We start from the raw sequence: 20533 nt of genomic DNA on the forward strand, positions 1-20533 counted from the left end.
TGTGATTAAAATTTAATTTGTGTGCTTTAATTTGTGTGAGCCTAGCTCAGTGCATGACTGAAGCATGAGACGAGCGTCGGTGGTGCAGACGCATCGGCCCCACCACACTCCTCCAGTCCTTCAGTTACGAGTGCTAACTGACTGCGACGCGTCGGTCTCGCCACCAGCCCCACTGAAACGAAGAAATTCAAGTCTTTGCCGACCTTGCTTGCTCATTACTAGCTGCGGTGCAGCTGGACATGAACACAAAGACCTCAGAACGGCAAGAGTGGGATCCATCGTTGATTGATCCCACCGTCCTCCCTGCTTGGCTGCTCCTTTGCTATTACCAGTGAGCAGTAAAAAAAATCAACTGCCGAGTACAGTTCATGGAGATGTTCCTACCAACAAGACTGTTGGTTGGCAACCATACATAAGGTTTAAAACTTTTGCCTGAATAATCGGCATGCGGAGCTACATCAGGCATACAACATTGAGCAATGGTCTATGCTTTGCATGGATGCGAAAACATATCCTGCGTTACCGGCCTATACGGTGACTCTGTACCAAACGAGGTAGCACCTAAAATAGTTACATGAAAGTTGCGAAAAAAAAATACAAATGGATAGGCAATGCAAACATCTGTATGTTGATGCAAAACTTGAGATGCAATAAAAACCTGTGTAGAAAGATAAAAGAAGTAAAATCAACACATGAAAAGATAGGGGCGCAAACAACTTGCTCTTTTGCCAGTTATCTGCTATGAAAGCTTCAATTTTTAGAATCTGTATCGATTTTTTTTTAACTTTGAGTTTATAAAAAAGAACATCAATATCTATGACACAAAAATAAGTATTTTATAAAAATATATTCTATAATAAATCTAATAATACTAACTTAATATTATAAATCTGATAGTGACCTAAATTTTAGCACAAGAAACCAAACGGGGCCGAAGACAAAAGTTCACTGGCTAACTGGCCCTCTCAACTATATGTTCTAATCGTTGGCTTGCACACCTTTCAGTACAACTGCAACAGATGCTTCCTGCCCTAGAGAGCTGCCCACAGGGCTTTACTTTCTAAAATATTTTGCAAATTTTTTTACATTCCCCACATGCATAAAACACTATATAGATAAAAAAAATAACTAATTATACAGTTTATCTGTAATTTTCGAGATAAATCTTTTAAGCCTAGTTAGTCTATAATAATTGGACAATATTTGTCAAATACAAACAAAAGTAATACTATTCATATTTTACAAAATCTTTTGGAAGTAAACAAGGCCTGATCAGGTTACAAATCAGACCCTATTCTTGCACACGAAAGTGTAAATCCCGTAGGACACTTTGGGCCCTGTTGTCCACAGAACCCAACCCGGCACTGGTGGATGTGTTAGATGTTTTTTTTTATAAGCGTGTTAGACGAATCGGAACAAGATATAAACCAGAGTGCTGAATAAGGATGGCGCATTATTCCCCAAACTTACGAGCCCACTTTTGTGTACAGCAGATAACTCAAGCCCATCTCACAATTATTGCACTAGCACGGCAGAATACAGAACACGCGACCAAAATTGAGCACAAACTAATCAGAGTACTGTCCAGCATTGATCAGAGCAACTAGGGACGGGGAGAGGAAGACAAGAGGATAATCACTTCAGGAGCATTTCAGCAATCTGAACAGCATTGAGTGCGGCACCTTTACGTATCTGATCACCACAGACAAATATGTCCAACCTGCCATTGTACAGATGATTAGTTTTAATATAATTATCCTTAAATTGCTTATCCATTTTCATAAAAGTATTGCGCAACGAGGTAATGTTTCTGTCAACTGTAACTGTCGAACAGTATCATACATACCCTCGGTTATCATCCAGGGACAAGTCCTGACGAATTCTACCCACTGCTACATCATCTTTATCTGATACCTGAAAAGCAGAGGGTTACTTTGTCAGTAAAATCATTTGAACTTCTCTCACCTGGAATAGGCGAATGTGTAGACCAAACGAGTTTGTATATTGAGTATCGTGGTGGTATTGATGAGCATGAATCAAAATACCTCCAGAGGCGTAGGGAAGCGATTGGAAGCACGGTCATCAATAATGGTAACACCAGGAGCTCCCCTCAAAATTTCTCTTGCAGTATCCTTCAGAGTAGCACACAAACTCAGAAGTTGCAATATTATACTATACAATATAAATATAACCAATTCGTTTTTCTCCCACATTCACAAATAGTTAAATTCAAATAAAACACCTATCCAGATGACAAAGTGGCAGGTTCCAAGAACCAATTTACTTAGCACAAATAGAGACAAAAGAAACAAACATATTTTCACGAACAGAGAAGTTTTAATGCTAGTTAGCACATAATATGCAGAATACCAACCTCATCAAGTGGCTTTTCAAACTGTAGATTGACACTTTCAGCATGCGCACGCATCACAGGAACCCGTATGCAAGTCGCAGTTACTTTCACATCCTTGTCGTTCTAGCAATGGACCGTACAGTTAGAAGGCATATTTGCTCAAATTATCACAATGAAAGAAAAGTTTGACAGAGTAATGCAGACTTCATAGGAAGCTGTTTAGACCAATGGGACCATAAAAACTAACCCAAATTTTTCTTGTCTCCTTCACCATTTTCATTTCTTCCTCATTATACCCATTCTCAAGAACCGGTGCATTGTGTGAAAATATATTAAAAGCATACTGCACAAGAGACAAAGATATTCAGCACGAAGAACCCATGACTAAAATAATTTGATATGTGCTCAGGATACTTCAATTTGTAAGCCAGAGCAACCTGCTGTTTGAAAATATTGCATGTTGGTGCCTTCCCTTCCAAGACCTAAAATAAGGAGTAAAGCATTGAGTGTCTAACCAAACAAACACATCAACTGGACAGGGCAACTTGGAGAAGAAAATATGTACCTCCTGAGTCTGCAGCTTGAGTTCTTCCATTGCCGCAGCACCAGCACCACTTGCTGCTTGGTATGTGCTGACAACCATCCTTACCACCTGCCAAATCAACAAATAGCCATTAGTTCGACCGTGGAGGCAGGGCATTCAACAAGCAAATCGGATACGGTAAAAAATCATCTTAGTAGCAAAAAAACATGTGATAGGATCATAGGAACATAATAGCTCACCATACAAATGTATTAGCAAATCAAGCAGAATCTGCCACCCATATAAAAAAAAAATAGAATTGGCAAGACAGATCCAGATAAGTACGTCTTAAATAGCCTATGGTTAATCCCTACTGCAGACCTTAATTTGAATCATCAACTCCTAAGGATTTGTCCAAAAAAAAATCGACATGCTGTGAGACCATCAATTCAATAATGAAGATTTTTTTTTTCAGACAGACGCAGAACACTGAATTTCCAAAACATGGAAGAATAAATGATGTGTTTTTTTGTTGGCTAAAACTACACTGGAAGATTGAAGATTCAGAACAGTACTAGATGGGAAGCGAGTGATTGCAATGTTTTGGACTGTTAATATGATATCTATTTTCAAGCCTGATTAAATTAAAGTAAAAGAACTAAAATTAGACAGTCCAATGTTTGATTACATGTACGGATTCATCTATACGATACATATATATATATTTTTGAAAGATAGTAGTTTACTTAGAATTAGGAATCATAATTCCAGAGATTAATGTTTGGTTTCTGCGGTTAAATAGCATGTAGATTATACAGTCCCTCAGCATCAGCCTTCCGTCGCTTCAAATTAAAGTTATTGAGAAACGGATGATGCTTCCGCCATCCCATAAAGTGCACAAAGGTACCTTGGCGTGGCGATGGAGCGGCGTGGCAGCCATGAGGCAGATGATGGTTGAGCAATTCGGATTTGCCACAATCGCCCCCTGCCCGAGCCGGACGTTCCCCATGGCCTCAGGGTTGACCTCGGGGATGACGAGCGGCACCTCGGGATCCATCCGGAACGCGGAGCTGTTGTCGACGACGACGGCGCCGCTGGCGACTGCCGCGGGCCCGTACTTCCGGCTGACGCTCCCGCCGGCGCTGAACAGCGCGATGTCGACGCCGTCGAACGCCCCCGGGGCCGCGAGGTCCTGGACGGTGTACTCGCGGTCCTCAAAGGCGAGGCGCTTCCCCGCGGACCGCTCGCTGGCGAGGAGGCGGAGGCTGCGGTAGGGGAAGTCCCGGTCCGTGATGACGCGGAGGAACTCCTGGCCCACCGCGCCCGTGGCGCCCACGATGGCCACCGAGGGCCCGTCCTCGCGCAGCGCCATGCGCACGGTGCTGGGTGCGCGCCGGTGCAGCGCGGCGCGGCCCGGGGACGGCGAGAATAGGCGCGGGTGGCGGACGGCGGCGGCGGCCTGCATTGTGGCGGCGCGCGAGGCTGAGACGGGGATGGGGTGGGTGGTGGGTTAGGGGGTGGCGCTGACGAGTAACGACGGGAATTCTTGATTAGGGTTTTAGGGCGTAGAATGCCGGATGAAGTGGGGTTTTGTGGGCGCGCACTAATCGGTTATCGGTGTGCTGGCGGCGTGGCGCGTCCCGTTTTGGTTGCAAACTTGCGAATCTTGCGGCCCACGGAGACTAGGGATCTCGAACAAGAGTCCAGCATCAATTTGGTCTTTCATTGATGCAAGTTGGATTATGCGTTGCCAACTTGCCAAGCTCCTCTTGATAGAGTCCCCCATTCCAAGCGCCTGTTTTGTTGAGAAAGGGCGAAAAGAAGGCCCACGCTCCTTTTGACAGAGTCCCTCCATTCCAAGCTAGGGTTTTGCTGAGAAAGGGTGAAAAGAAGGTGAGTTGTTTTCGGCATTGTTACCCTCAGGCCTTGGTTAGTTCCAAAAAATTTTGCAAAATAGGAATAGTATCACTTTCGTTTGTATTTGATAAATATTATCCAACTATGTACTAATTAGACTCAAAAGATTCGTCCCATCCATTCCGACCAAACTGTGCAATTAGTTTTTATTTTCGTCTATATTTAATATTTCATGCATGCGTATAAAGATTTGATGTGACAGGAAATCTGAAAAAATTTATAAAATTTTTTGGGAACTAAACAAGGCCTCAGTCCCCCCCCCCTTCTCTCCAGTGACCATTTTGGCATAAGAGAGGATGGGGAGTGGGGTTCAGACGGCCGATGTACATAGCTTTTGTTTGTCCACCGGTGGAGTCGGCGGCAACAGTGGCTGTGGTGTTGCTTGGCTTCTTCATCGTGGAGGAGATGAGGTGTGGATGCTTTGTCTGTGTAAGCGTCTACTATGTGGAGGGGCTAAGGTATATCTTTCCTGCAACATTTGCTTGGTGGAGGTGTCGTTGATGTTGGGAATAATACCCTTCGGCTTAGGTTCCACTTCACCGGTGAGCACTTCATTGCTGGCGACAAGTGTGTGAGGGTGGAATCTTATGAATCTAGAAGATTAGCCAGTGTTTTGCTTTCTCTAGATCTCGTGGATTCTGATGTAGGAGTCCGCTGCTTAGTGCCTCTGTCAGGAATGATGGAGGTGCTGGCAACTCGATATAGAGAGATGGCTAGTGGGTTTATGGTCTTCTTGGTGGATGGATCTGTGCTTTGTTGTCATTGATTGCCAGCGATGTGTGTTGGTCCTGGGTCAGGGGATCATGGGGTGCGTCACTGACCGATTTTCCTTCATGGATGTGTTTTATTGCAGCTCGAATCAAAGCCTTGGTGCGATGGTGTTTCCTCTGACCTTGGTGTTGCCATTCTCTCCGAACTTCGGTGGTGGCTTCGGCGACGATGGAGGTGGACAACGAACGGTGTTGACGGCAAGCACAAAAGATCCCAAGGGTTTTGATGTATTTTTTTCTGTTGCTAGGGTCTTTTTGTGTAAGTTTGGATGGACGACTGTCCTCTTTTGCACCTATCTAGAAGGTGCATGTATATTTCCTTGTATTTGTACACTTTGCTATCATATTAATACATGTATGTTTCAAAAAAAAACTTGCCTTTGATATGCGGTTAAGAAAGAAGTTCACGACTTTGGAGTTTGGACACACCTATCTCTTATGGCATTGGATGAGATTGAAAAGAAAAGGAACTAATTTTCTCCTTATTAATCTCCTCTAATACCCATAAGGAACAATTGATCCAAAGAAACCATCAGGATTTGAACTAGAGCAAATTAAAAAATGGTATTATAGAAACCATTAGGAATGATTGATCAAAAGAATCTCCTCAACTCATTCCTCATGCTAATGGAGACGGCATGCATCAATCAAAACCTTTGTCCTTTTATGTTACAAAAAAACTTTGTCCTTCTCACTGTGCTGGAAAAACAGAAAAAACAAAGATGACAGTGGGCCATTTTCCATTGGACCTTAGACTAAGGCCCCGTTTGGTTCCACAAACTAATTTTTAGCTAAAGTTCCAAACACATCGACTAAAAGAGACTAAAATAGTTTAGTTCCATTAGTCACTCAAGAGTAGCTAAAATAATTTTAGCTAGCTAAAATTTAGTTGGTGGAACCAAACAGGGCCTAACACTACGTTTTACCGGGCTTCAAGTCTCAGGGCGGATATGGGCCTAGAGCCACTAGGGCCACGGCCCTAGGCGTGGCCCAAAACACCTTCATTCGAAGTGTGGGCCAAATTCTTTCTACTCCCTGCCGGCCCAAGCACAGAGAGGACGTCCGTCCGCCTGGCCGGAGTGGGCGGCTGGGCTTCAGGTCCATGTAGCAAACCTTGTCCTTCTCAGTTCTCTGTCCCAGCCCAGCCCAAAACAAAAATCTGCTTCTAGAGCATCCTAGGTCACTCGCTCCTGTTCTCGGTTCTCCCCGTTCGCTTCTCCCTTCCCCTCCCGCCGCGACGCATAGCCGCCAAACAAACTCCCGCAAAGCTGACGAGCACCATAGCCAAATCAACGCATAGCGATATCCAGGAGCTTTCACAAAGCTGTCTCCGTCCACGAGTGCTCTAGCTGACACCTATCGCCGGCGTCAATGGCGAGCTCCGGCGATGAAGGGCGCGTGGTGGTGGACCTCCGCTCCGCGGCGGAGTCGGCGGCTGCCGACGAGGAGGCGCACGCCACGCCTCTCCACGAGATCGAGTCCCTATGCATGCGCTGCGGCGAGAACGTGAGTGCCCAACTAACTTACCTCTCGATTTTTCATGATTCCGTCCTCTTCTGTTCGGGGCGCTTGTCGAAGGATTCTGAGGCCTGTTGCTTCGTTTTCATGTGGTTTAGGGCATCACGAGGCTTCTGCTGACGCTGATCCCGCACTTCCGAGAGGTACTTTCTGTGCTCATGCCGTCAGCTGCTTGTTCTGATTAGTACCGCTGATTAGACAGGAGTTGTGAAGCTTGCTTTTGTGAATCTGCAGGTGGTTCTGATGGCCTTCGAATGCCCACATTGTGGTGAGAGGTAATGATATGCCCAATTTCTTGTTTATTGGAATTTGTCCAGGTCTATGATCGGTAGAGCTATTACTTGCCAATTGATGGTAATAATTTGAGTTTGCATCCTTGTGTTGTAGGAACAATGAGATTCAGTTTGCTGGACAGCTCCAACCTAAGGGATGTTGCTATAGCTTGAAGGTTCCGTTGGGGCAGAGTGACGTATGTTTTCTGCATGACGATTATGTTTTAATTGTTGATTTTGGTAAAATTAGGCGCTCTTAATGTTTATACTACAAATCTATTTTAACATTTGTTATAATAAAGCATTATTATGATTGCCGAAATATATTTACTATAATACCTAACTAGTGGAGCTGGTCCAGATACTGAATCGTCAGGTTGTGAAGTCTGATTCAGCGACTATCAAGGTATGCTGATATTTGATCCTCTTGATACATTACAGTAAATACATATAGAATGCATTGATTTTCTAATTATTCATTGTACCCATCTGCAGATTCCAGAGCTGGACTTTGAGATTCCTCCCGAAGCTCAACGTGGAACACTTTCTACTGTATGCTTCATTGCTTTCTGTATTTGTTTTGTTGGGAAACAGTCCCTTTCAAAATGTTTTCTTTTCCTGCTAGTTTGCTTATTCTTTATCTTGTAAATCAGGTGGAAGGGATTATTATGCGGGCTGTGGATGAGCTGCAGGCACTTCAAGATGAACGAAAGGTGAATCTTGGCCATTTGTATGCTTGGCTTTTGGAATTCGAATGACTCCACATGATGACACGCATCTTCTGCAGAAAGTGGATCCTCAGAAGGCTGAAGCTATCGATCAATTTTTACTGAAGTTGAGATCTCTTGGGTCAGGAGAGGCTGCATTCACCTTTATTCTTGATGACCCTGCAGGAAATAGCTTTATCGAGAACCCGTAAGTATTTTTTGTGGGTATACCTCATAATTTATATTGTTTGGGATTTAGAATTGTTTTGACCTATATACGTGTTCTAATATGGAAGACACTGTTCTATGCATCATAATTTAATGTTTGAACTACTTGGATGATATTCTTTTACATTGTTTTCCTTTGCGGTAATATAGTTTGATTTATCTTGTCAATAACCTTTAGCAACTCTAAAAAAACCTATAGTGATTTGAATTGACTAGATTGTGCTATTATGTAATGGCTACAGCTGGATTGTACATAGGAAGATAATAATACATGGTATGTTTTATTAATCCCCCCACGCATGTGCCTGATCTGGGTTTGCCACACTGATTAATCTTCATAAACCCACAGGCATGCTCCATCATCAGATCCTTTACTATCTGTGAGATTCTACGAAAGGACTCGTGAACAACAAGCAGCACTTGGTTTTCTGGCTGAACCACCAACAGAACAACCTGGAGAGGCTGTTTTGCCTGCTTCAGCTGTGGAATCCAATTCTGATGGGTTGCAAAGCGTGCCCCATGGCTCAGTTGGAGCTGTTGCAGGTCGTCGCGCTATAGCTCAGGGAAACCCTGACGAAGTTGCTGCAGCATTGTGTAGATACTCAGCACCAGAAGAGGTATACTCGTATCTATTATCTACCAAGTTGCTGGCAACAATCTCCTCACGATTTTTGTTTATCTATATCTTATAAATTTCATGTGGACAGGTTGATACTTTACCATCAACATGTGGGGCCTGTGGAACAGAATGTGTCACGCGATTCTTTGCTACAAGTATCCTTTTTCCTGATTAAAAATAGAGTGCACATAATGCCTGTGTAGCCATTAGTTATTTTCATGATCAAGCTCAGTAATGGAGTGTGAATAGTATCTTGGCTATGCTTATTTGGTTTTGTGATGACATTTGTTCTCTTAGAATAAGGACTAGAAAAAGGATCTTGTTATTTGTGTCAGAACACCTCTGCTGCCTTCGCTCCTGTACCATGGGTTTTGCATGCAATTTTTTCATGGTTGAAACTTGAAACTTCCACTGGAAAATTTCTTCTTTGGTGTTAAGGTAGTTACTGTGAATAGCTATCAACCACCTGGAGAGGGTGCAATGGTTGGATATCTTGGTGGTATGCAATAATTTAGCTATAAGATATTTTGTTGGAAATACAGGTGTCTGTGATTCTGTCTTTCAATCTTACATTTATGCCAGAGGTATAATATTCCTGATATGTGGCCTGCCCAGGCTGTTTATTAAAATTTTACCATTGTTGGTTGATCCAGATATGGTATTTCACTTTTGAACCGGTGAATATTATTATTTGGGATGGGGTTACATTGGGTATTGAACAAGACAAGTCTTATTTTTTCTGGGTTTCTAGCTGGAGCTATGGTTTATGATGGTTTCACACCAGTTAAACAGGCATCGTTTGGTTGGATTTACCAAACATGCTTGCAGGGACATCAGGTTTCCAGGACCTGAAACATAGCTGCAACCCTTTGATTAGGTTCCTGAATATAGGAACATAACATTTTGGGATACATTTCTGCTGCCTAGCACTGGAATTAAAAAGTATGTGGACCTTGACCTTTGCTAGAAATCCCATATTTCCGGGAGGTTATTGTTATGGCAACAACATGTGACATGTGTGGTTATCGCAATTCAGAGGTCAGTTTGATTGTCCTACCACTATTTTGTAAATAAGATTTTGTTACCTGAATGGCGCCTTTTGACACTTATATGATTTCGAAACTCTCTTTCTCTTTATTCAATCAGCTGAAGCCTGGGGGTGAAATTCCAGCTAAGGGAAAGAAAATTACACTGCGTGTTCAAAACGCACGAGACCTTACTCGCGATGTCATAAAGGTTTGGATGTTTCCTGTTTACAGCAACTTGCATGCCTGTGCATGGGAATGATGATCATATGATTATGCAAGGACAAATCTAGAGTAAAATCCAAGGAGGGGTGCGCCATAATAATACAACTTCTGTTTTTAATGAGTTGTTCAATACAAGTGCCCCGTACAAAAAAAAACCAAAAAATGAGAAAATAGTGTAGTTAGTGAAGCTGTGATGGCTATATAAAAAAATACGGCATCTGATTTCGAGGTTCTCAAAAGCTTAAATTTGAAAGTACTGTAGGTTTCAATTCTCTATAAAGAACTAGTAGTAATGTGTCAGCGAACTATACACAGCTCCTGGGTAACATTGTGCTTAATATTAATGTTTCAGTCAAAATTCGCACCATCAATATAACATGCGATTTACGGTGGTCAATTGGAACATGTATAATGCTTCCAGAAGTTCATTTGAGTTGACACTATAATGAAGTTTATTTTACACTAAGAGTCCCCTGCAGACTGCAATTTTTTCACACAAATTCTAGAATGCCACAATTTCAAGCTAAACCCTACAGTTTCATCAAAATTTAACCAAGGAGCATGTAAATTAAATTGCAGAAAATCAAAATAGGGAATTAGCTAGAACGATCCACTTCCGGAAAAATTTGGAATGATAAAAAAGGCATTGCCAGTGGAAAAGTTCAAAATGGATACTGGATGTCCTGCGTTGGCTGAAGCAGAGAGAGTGAAGGCATAGGGGAGAATAGATTGACCGGGAGCACAGCATACACAATGGATGACCCCATGGTGTTGCTGGGTTGAGCTTGCAGCCCAACCAAGTGATTTGCTTCTGGATTGGTGGGTCCATAGCTTGGTGCCATGAGGGTGCCTAAATGGTACTCCCTCCATCTCAAATTGTAAGTCGTTTGACTTTTTTTACCCCAAGTTTGACCACTCGTCTTATTCAAAAAATTTGTGCAAATATAGTCAAATTTTAAGTCATTCTTGAAGAACTTTTATGAATAAACCAATACACAACAAAAAAAAGTAATATTTTGTACAAAACTTTGAATAAGACGAGTGGTCAAACTTGATATTAAAAAAGTCAAACGACTTACAATTTGGGATGGATTGAGTAGAAAATAGATAGCAACAACTCGGAATTGTTCAATCTGCCCTGGGAATAGCTTAATGTAGCTTCCCCCTTGGATTAGGTAAGGGAAAAGGTTATTTGACATTAATGACTTGATGTCATGTCAAGTGAAATCTATTTTTCAACTTGCGAGTCAGAATCTAACTCTGAGCTGTGCATGTTGTTTTTTCTTTCCTTTTTGGCTTCTCTCAGTCTAGTGTGCAATGTGAACTCCACTGAACACACTCTAATATGTTGGCATTTCTCTACCTTGATCATTACACAGATTGATAATTTGTGATTCTACTGGAGCCACATACTTATATAGACTAAAGAACTTGTTAGACAGGATCCATCTTCCAATATATGACTTTGTTCATTTGGGTTTGTTTTTCAGTCAGATTCAGCTAGCGTGAAAGTACCTGAACTTGAGTTGGAGCTTTCAAGTGGAACGTTGGGTGGTATGGTCACAACTGTTGAAGGTTTAATTGTGAAAATATGTGAGGGTAGGTCTGCTTCACTTTAGTCACCTCTCTGTTTATGATTCCAAAATAGTATGTACACACTTTTTGAAGCTCAGAAGAGGATTTGAGTGTGACATGTGTCTTCGCTTTCCCCCTTTTTTTTCCGCTTACAGCTCTGGAGAGAATACATGGATTCCAATTGGGCGATAGCACACTGGAATGGAAAAAGAAGAAATGGGAGGATTTTAAGGAGAGATTATCCAAGGTAATTTCTTTGCTCTCTCTCTATTACTCTATAAAAAAACTCGACCAAGGCGGTTAAAAGTTAAAACTGCCGCCACAGCTTTCAAATTAAGAAGAAAGTGCCTTCTCACAAGGCGAGAAAACCCCCGAACCCCCACCCCCATCCATACATGGTGGCCTTTCGGTCGCCCAAGTGAGAATTAGGCCGGGGCCTTCCAGTGCTTTGGTATGAGGATGAGCGAGGGGATTTTTTTTTAACCTAGCCTAAAATTCGCTCCTAGTAGGATTCGAACTCAGGACGTGAAAGGTGCCGCCGGAGTGCCTAGATCAACTGAACTAGCATCCTTTGGCTCTCTATTTCTCTATATAGTTTAATGGAGGAAGTTTATCCTAATCAATACTATTTGTCAATGTATTTTACCAGCTTCTGAGTTTACAAGAGCCCTGGACTCTAATAATTGATGATGGATTGGCGGCTTCGTTTGTAGCCCCGGCTACTGATTCTTTAGAAGATGACAGCCAGCTAACCAGTAAGTTAACCTTACCAACAATTCAGATACACGATGGTGCTCTCCTGATACCCAATACCGCAAGTTAGGATGTGCGTATATGTACTCATACTGAACGTGTTCTTTGTGGATTACAGTGGAGGAGTATCAGAGGAGTTGGGAGCAGAATGAGGAACTTGGCCTGAATGACATGGATACGTCCTCTGCAGACGCGGCTTACAACACGACCAGCACATGATTTTTTTTTTAAGTTTTGTTGTGCTGAATGTATTTGTTATGCTAGCTTGTATCATTATCTATTTACTTTGGTAAACTCCCAGTGTGTATACTAATATCAACCACTTATATTTCTTCTGACGATAAACATCGAGCGGCAATGCGTTGAACGATGTTTAGAACATTTTATAAGTTCTGCGGAGCACCAGCTTTGACGAAATTTGAGTGATGGTCACCCACTATACCCCGTCACCCCGGGAACCAGTTGCAGTACATACTGCCAGTCTGGACCCGAGATGGTTACGCTTTATATACTGAGATGGAGGAAGTATTATACGTGTAAATCTATTTACCCCTCTATTTTAAATTATAAGTTATTTTAAAAATCTAGCATTCTAACATCATACATTAATACATGTAAATCAATGTACTCCGTTCATTTTAAATTATAAGTTATTTTAAAAATCTTAGAAAATCAATCTTATGTTTGTGTGGTGACTCCGAGAATCTTGTGATATATCGACTCAGTTCTTTGAGGTGCTTATAGGAGTAGGGTTTGTGTAAGTGTGTTCATAGGGGAGTGTGTTGTGCATTGTGTGAGTGTGTACTCCCTTCATTCTAAATTATTAGTCATTTTAAGAATCTTATAATATCAAAACATCGCATGTTTATGCGGTGACTTCGTGAATCTTGTGATTTAGCGACTTAGTCCTTTGCAAATGTTTATAGGCATATAGTTTACGTAAGAGTGTGCGTGCATTGTGAGTGCGTATATTTTACTGTGTAATTCTCAAGAGAGAGAAAATAAAAAATATTTATGCCATCAAATAGGTATACTATGAAAATATATTAATAAAGAATCTAATAATATTTATTTGATATCATAAATGTTATTATTATATCACATATATTTGTTCAAACTTGAGATGGTTTATGGTGTGTTTAGATCCAAAATCTTTTTAGATTTTCACAATGTAGCACTTTTGTTTGTATTTGACAAATATTGTCCAATTATGGACTAACTAGACTTAAAATATTCGTCTCGCGATTTACAGGCAATAGTCAGAGCTTCACATTCGATGTAACAGATAATCTTATAAACTTTTGGGTTTTTGAGTGCATCTAAATATGCCTTTAGTTGACTCTTCAAAATTATTGAAATGACAATAATTTAAGATGGAAGGAGTACTTTACAATGTTTAATCATGCAACTATAGGATATGCGACCGTGCCTTTAGGATCGCGAACTTTGATCCAAGAACCACATTGGTCATTTCCCGAACGTTTAGGTATCAAATCATCCACATAAATTCTAAAACACATGGCTGTTTCCGTTTGAATTCGTGCCGAATTCTCACCTCACGTCTGCACCTGCTCGGCTGTTCCAGGCTTCGAGCGCTGCAGTGGACGGGTAACAGTGAATCATAGCCATCGGATTATTATCAAACGGTCGACAAATAACTGCCAGGTGCAGCAGTACAAAGGGGCAGCACTGCTACTGCGAATTCCCCAGCTTGAAGCAAACTACGCAGATGGCTTCGGCGGCGGCGTGGGAGGGCCCGACGGCCGGGGAGCTCATGTCAGCGGGGGCGGCGGCGATTCCCGGCGGCGTGCGAGTGAAGGGGTGGGTCATCCAGTCCCAGAAAGGCTCCATCCTCAACGCCGCCTCCCTCCAACGGTACGAGCCGCCCCCACCATAAACCCTAGCCCTTCCCTCCCCGTCCTTTCGATTCGTCTATGTACAAGACTGGAAACTTGGACTCAGACTCGCAATAGGCAGAGCTTCACATTCGCAGTAGTACCGCTGCAGCGTATTTGATCAATTTGTGTACTTTTCCTATCTGTTTGTCCATCCCTTTGATCTGATTATTCATGTCACATGCCTTACTTCTTTGTTCATCACTCATGGAATTCATATGTATTCCAATTTTATTGCAATATTCGTAGTAGTAGCACTGCAGCGTGTTTGATCAATTTGTGTGTACTTCTCCTATCTGTTTGTCCATCCCTTTGATCTGATTAAACATGTCACATGGCTTAGTTTTGTGTTCATCACTTATGGAATTCATATATGTTCCAATTTTGTTACACTATGCTTGTCTTGGCATTTCAACTTCCACATGGTAGGGATCGGAGGTGATGCTTGAACTGCGAATCACCCCCCTGTCACATCAATGATAATTGATCATTAACCAACTTTCGTATTGTTACATCCAATCAGGAAAAATGTGCACAGTAACTTTAGAGTTGATTTATTAAATCATTGCTACTTTAAAGCAAGTGCACTATGCCTACTAGTAGTGTTGGATCTATCCAGTGTCTACTGGTGTTACATCTGTGGAGTCTTCAGTGTTAAATAAATAGATGAATATTGCTGTTACAGAGAGCTAATGCTAAATTCTGTAATGCCAACTCTGTTCTTCAGTTTTGAAGATGAACTTCAAACAACACATTTACCTGAAATGGTTTTTGGAGAGAGTTTCTTGTCCCTTCAACATACTCAAACTGGCATCAATTTGCATTTTAATGCGCTTGATGCACTCAAGGCATGGAAGAAAGAGGCACTGCCACCTGTTGAGGTTCCTGCTGCAGCAAAATGGAAGTTCAGAAGGTCATCTATAACTGTACTTCCATTTTTTACTCAATTCATACTACTGAGCATTTGTAGTGAAAGATGTTGGTTGATCTTGGCATCACCCACCCTGTTTCAAAGCAGCCCACTTTGTCTTAAAATTTTTGAAGCTTTGATCAGAAATACAGATTTGTGGATGGATATTGATTTTATTTTGTTCGTGTCATTCATTGTTTCGAGAGAAGTACAATAGTACACACTTTGATGTGTTTATATTGGTCTTAGCTGAAAACACAATCAGATAATGGAAATATCATGTGTTACCTTGTGAGTTTGTTAAAAAAGCCTAATCACAGGTTCTTTTAACTTGTTTTCTTGCAGTAAGCCTTCTGACCAGGTTATACTTGATTACGACTATACATTTACAACACCATACTGTGGGAGTGATGTTGTGATTGTGAACTCAGGCACTGTATGGACCTGATCTCAGCTGAATTAATTTAATCCGATTTCAAAGTTTCTTTGTTCCTCTGCTCTTTCACTTTTTTACTGGTGTAGTCCACTGACAAATAGTTCCTGTTCATACAATTTCCTTTTCCAGACACAAACAAGTTTAGATGGATGTAGCGCTTTGTGTTGGGAGGATACTAATGATCGGATTGACCTAGTTGCCCTTTCAGCTAAAGAGCCAATTCTTTTCTACGACGAGGTATGGAAATGGAACAAATGATTCGTAATTTATCTGGATACTGGTCTTCCCCTAACAGGATGTATGTAGGTTATCTTGTATGAAGATGAGTTGGCTGACAATGGTATCTCATTTCTTACAGTGCGAGTGGTATGCAATCCCAAATGATGCTTATCTGTTCCTTTTTCCTCGACTGTAATGTCTCTGACAGTCTTTTGGTTCAACTCATTAATAGGATTCTTGGTTGTGTATGTGCAGAGGGTAATGCCAACCGGTTGGTTTCTGCTTTTGCGTTTCTGGGTATGTTCTACTACCTTGCATTTTAATTTTTTACTTGATGCCTCATTAGTATGAAAGCAATTTCTGAGTGTGATATATATATTGTCGGCTTGTCACATATAGGATGGAACCTGTTACAATTATAGTGATAATACTGATTCAGATTGTTGCCCTCAGTGTTCCTATTAATCCAAGATTTTTCAGGGAAACTTGTGAAGAGCTGGTCTATAAGTAAATAACTTCACTCCTCTTGTAATTGATTTTATGCTTATCCCTTTGAAATAAAACAACTAAGCCTTTAAGTTCCAAACAAGTCGGGGTAGGCTAAACTGATCCTATGGAATAAGAAATGATAAAACTTTTGAAAGGGTGTATATTAATTATTGAGGCCTAAGCTTGAACTGAAGATCCTCCAAACATAGTCATATGTTTGAGTAATATAAGCAGGTAACAGTGTTCCCCACATATAAGTTGCAAGTTTTTGACATATGTAGGATTTTCAAGATTCTTTTCTTCATATATGACCAGCTTGTCCTTACTTATGATTGCCTGTTGACCTAACAGCTTAGAGTTGATGGTGTACTGATGAGATTGAGAGAGACTCGTTTACATTGTTCATTTGGAAATGGCGATGGAGCCAAACCAGTGGTACTCCGTGAATGTTGCTGGAGGGAAGCAACATTTGCTAGTTTGTCTGCGGTATGCTAGCACTCAACCAAGCACCTTCTTTGAATGAGGTTAAGTCCACAGTGTTAAAACGTATTCATCGTTTATCTATTTTCTATAATGCAGAAAGGATATCCTTCAGACTCTGCAGCTTACGCGGACCCAAATCGTATTGCCAATAAACTTCCTATTGTGACGCAGAAGACCCAGAAGTTGAAAATACCTGACTGACACAAAGGCGCCTTACCCTGTGTACATCATCATGGCTGTTCCATCGTGGCCTCTTTTGTTTGCCACATGTTGTAGATGTACGTTTCGATGAACCACCGGTTCATTTCGCCTGGGCCAAACAGAGATAGCTGTTTTTTTTTTTTGAACTGAGAGATACCTGCTTGTCTTGTCATGCTTGAATTAGACGCTTCTTTAGTGTTTTTTATTCTTATTAATAATTCTCTCCGTCAGCCACTCTAAAACATGTCTTAAATTTGATGACCTAAAACATGTTCAGTGCAGTGTGCACAGCGTGAATGACCGAGGTGTGCGTCCTATCCGAGCTTCTGAAGAACATTATACATAGCCCCGCGAGTTGTACACAAAGGGCGAGTTTGCTAAAGGCTCTAGGGGGTGGCCTGAGCTCCTTAGCTGCAGCAGCCCATGTTTGGTTACGCTAGTCTATCTTTGGAGTTCACCTCACACTAACTTTAAAGCACCAGGCTAAATGATGAGGGGATTGTTTTTTCAGAGTCGGGCTGAATTGAGTAGAGGGAGCAGGCTCTACGCTGCCCACCTCCCCTTCCTATCCTCTATTTGGCTGGCAAACAAATAATCTCTACTTGGCTTGGCTCTACGCGGTCCGTAACCAAATATGGTCACATGCACCGTTTGCATCAGGCCGTGGCTGGCCATAGCCAGGCCCTGCTAGCTAGGCCGGCCTGAGCACTGGCATCAAACAAGCCCTAAGCCTCCAGTGGAACAGCCTTGGGCATGGTGAGTCCGCTGCCTTCGCTCATGTCAACCTCCACGCCGTCGACTCTGCTCCAGTGGAAGCACTGGATCAGGGACCCCCAGCGCCACCCCAACCGTCTGCAGCGCGAGCGCCTCTCCGGACACTTGCGCCGCCCCATCCCCAACGGCGCCATGAACAGCCCCTCGGCTTTCCCGCCCTCGAATCGCTCCGGCACGAGCCTGCCGGCTCCTCCCACACAGCCGGGTCCCTGTGGATCGCGTACACGTTCACCAGCAGCGCCGTGCCGCGCGGGACGTCGTAGCCGCCGACCTTGCAGTCCGCGGACGACTCGTGCTGGAATAAAGATGGGGACGGTTCTTCAAATGGACACCCACGATTTTTCTCTATTCATTTGGAGGAGCATCCCATCTTTATGCGGGAGTAGCAGCGGCGCGGCAGGGTGCGGCGCGTCTTGGCGATGTCGTTGCGCTACATCGGTGAGTAAGGGCGCGGCAGGGTACAGGCGGAGCGTCTCGGCGATGTTGCGCTACATCGGTGAGTAAAATCTCTTTTGAAAACGTTTCAGGAAAGCAAGATCGATACGATCAGCCGAACAGGACCGCCTCAGATTTTTTTTCTGAGAGAAGATACTGTTCAATAACTGAAAAGTAATGGCTAATAAACTCAGACATAATGGCTAATAAACTCAGACATGCAATGCAAAAGGCTCGAGAGAGAATGAATGCCAATTTTCTGATTAGAGGAGGCGAATCGGACTTTGGTGAAAATCGGTGAATTCAAATATACCCTTGGTGAGGTGCCAGGCCCACCTAGCTACTCTGGGCTGGGTGTTGCGAGTACATGCAGTTGGGCTCGTTGCCGACTTCTAGCTGCAATTGGGCTGACCCCTGGCAAAAAAAGTTGGGTGCATAGTGTCTAATCTCAATAAACAAATAAATAAAACATTTTCTGTGGAGATTGAGCCATAATACCTTAGCCATGAAAAGGGTCCTGCAAAGAAGAGGAATGAAACGTGATACTAAATGTTGCATTTGCGGGAGACTAGATGAGGATGGTGGCCACGCTGAATTGTAAAGGGGTGAAGAAGGTTTGGCGTGAGCTGAGGCCTTGTTTAGTTGCCAATTTTTTTTTTGTCTTCGGGTACTGTAATATTTTCGTTTTTATTTGACAAACATTATCCGACTAACTAGGCTCTAAACATTCATCTTGTGATTTACAAGCAAACTGTGCAATTAGTTTTTGTTTTCATCTATATTTAATATTTAATGCATGTGCCGTAAGTTTCGATGTGACAGAGAATCTTAAAAATTCTTAGGTAGATTTTGGGAACTAAACAAGGCCTGAATCTAAAAGCAGCAAGGTGCAAATTGGCTGAAGCCCGATCAGCCAGAGAGATGGTTGAAACTGTTCTGAAATTGAAGGAGAAAGAGCGGCTAACTGTGATCAGGAGGAAGGAAGGCGAAGGACTGTAGCGGAGCTGGCATACATGTGCTGCGTTTCAGGAGGAAGGAAGGCGAAGGACTGTAGCGGAGCTGGCATACATGTACTGCGTTTCAGACAGAAGCCTTTCGTTTAGTTGGCAAAAATTTTGGATTTCGGGTACTGTAGCACTTTCGTTTGTTTGTGGCAAATATTGTCCAATCATAGACTAATTAGGGTCAAAAGATTCATCTCGTGATTTACAGGTAAACTGTGTAATTATTTTGTTTTCGCCTAATTAGTCTATGATTGGACAATATGTTGTCAGAGACTGCGATGGCACAAACCGATGGAAGGTGGGCTGAAACTGAACACGGAGGGGCGTTTGATTACCGGGCCTTGTTTAGGCCTTGTTTAGTTGGAAAAAAATTTCAAGATTCCCTGTTACATCGAATCTTACGACGTATGCATGTGCATTCAATATATATGAAAACAAAAACTAACTGCACATTTTATCTATAAATCGTGAGATGAATCTTTTAAGCATAGTTACTTTATGGTTGGACAATGTTTATCAAATAAAAACGAAAGGGCTACAGTGTTGAAATTCAAAAAAATTTGCGAACTGAACAAGGCCTTAGGCTGTCTCCAATAGGAGACCCATTTGGGAACCCAAACCCAAAATGGATCTCCAACACAATACCTATAGCCTCCAACAGAGTACCCATACAGAAAACTCATTTTAGGTATCAGGAGAGGCATAACCCAAATTTGGATATTCTCTCTCCTCGAGACCTATTTGCAGAGAGTGTTTTCTTTTAGGTCTCGTTGCTGGAGAAGACTAAAAATAGGTATAGAACCTTTTTACCTGTAGCGCTACCCAAAGGATAAATGTGTCTTGTATTTTGGGTGATGATTGTTGGAGATAGTCTTAGTCACTGTTCGCCTAAACGGCCGTTTAGACCGTTTAAACGCCGTGTAAACGCTACACAATGGTACACCGTTTCCGTTTAATCATCTGTTTAGTCCGTTTAATTGACCGTTTAGCCCGTTTAATGGACTGTTTAGCCCGAATAATGGCTAAACGGCAGGTGACCGACTGTTTACCGTTTAGCGTTTAGGAAAACATTGGTCTTAGTTGTGAAAACTTTTTGGATTTCATTATTGTAGCACTTTCATTTTTATTTGACAAATATTGTCCAATCATGAAGTAACTAGGTTTAAAAGATTCGTCTCGCACTTTATAGCCAAACTGTGCAA

At 42.2% G+C, this 20533-nt stretch overlaps 4 protein-coding genes across 4 annotated transcripts; 2 read left to right on the plus strand and 2 right to left on the minus strand.

Moving 5' to 3' along the window:
- Positions 1384–4468, minus strand: LOC8085911 (aspartate-semialdehyde dehydrogenase). Its single transcript, XM_002466367.2, has 8 exons — positions 3784–4468; positions 2919–3005; positions 2791–2835; positions 2601–2696; positions 2375–2476; positions 2046–2132; positions 1847–1914; positions 1384–1720 (listed from the first exon to the last, which is right to left on the minus strand). Exons 1-8 carry the CDS (start codon positions 4339–4341, stop codon positions 1636–1638), a joined length of 1128 nt encoding a protein of 375 aa, XP_002466412.1. The 5' UTR covers positions 4342–4468; the 3' UTR covers positions 1384–1635.
- On the plus strand, positions 6749–12902 carry LOC8086204 (zinc finger protein ZPR1). The gene is made up of 16 exons (XM_002463805.2): positions 6749–7069; positions 7180–7224; positions 7316–7356; positions 7469–7550; positions 7715–7759; positions 7849–7905; positions 8007–8066; positions 8141–8268; positions 8638–8905; positions 8996–9062; positions 9875–9945; positions 10054–10143; positions 11648–11756; positions 11888–11979; positions 12382–12487; positions 12604–12902. The coding sequence occupies exons 1-16, from the start codon at positions 6935–6937 to the stop codon at positions 12702–12704; spliced, it is 1497 nt and encodes a 498-aa protein (XP_002463850.1). The 5' UTR covers positions 6749–6934; the 3' UTR covers positions 12705–12902.
- Positions 14179–17360, plus strand: LOC8085912 (TIP41-like protein). Its single transcript, XM_002463806.2, has 8 exons — positions 14179–14360; positions 15108–15293; positions 15636–15726; positions 15856–15963; positions 16033–16092; positions 16201–16242; positions 16786–16920; positions 17014–17360. The coding sequence occupies exons 1-8, from the start codon at positions 14215–14217 to the stop codon at positions 17116–17118; spliced, it is 873 nt and encodes a 290-aa protein (XP_002463851.1). The 5' UTR covers positions 14179–14214; the 3' UTR covers positions 17119–17360.
- LOC8085913 (cytochrome P450 81D1) lies at positions 17844–18834 on the minus strand. The gene is given in 4 exon segments (XM_002466368.2): positions 17844–18076; positions 18079–18187; positions 18327–18380; positions 18826–18834. Coding segments are annotated over 4 exon segments (405 nt in total).

Source organism: Sorghum bicolor, chromosome 1, assembly GCF_000003195.3.
Source record: "Sorghum bicolor cultivar BTx623 chromosome 1, Sorghum_bicolor_NCBIv3, whole genome shotgun sequence".
Taxonomy (NCBI): Eukaryota; Viridiplantae; Streptophyta; class Magnoliopsida; order Poales; family Poaceae; genus Sorghum; species Sorghum bicolor.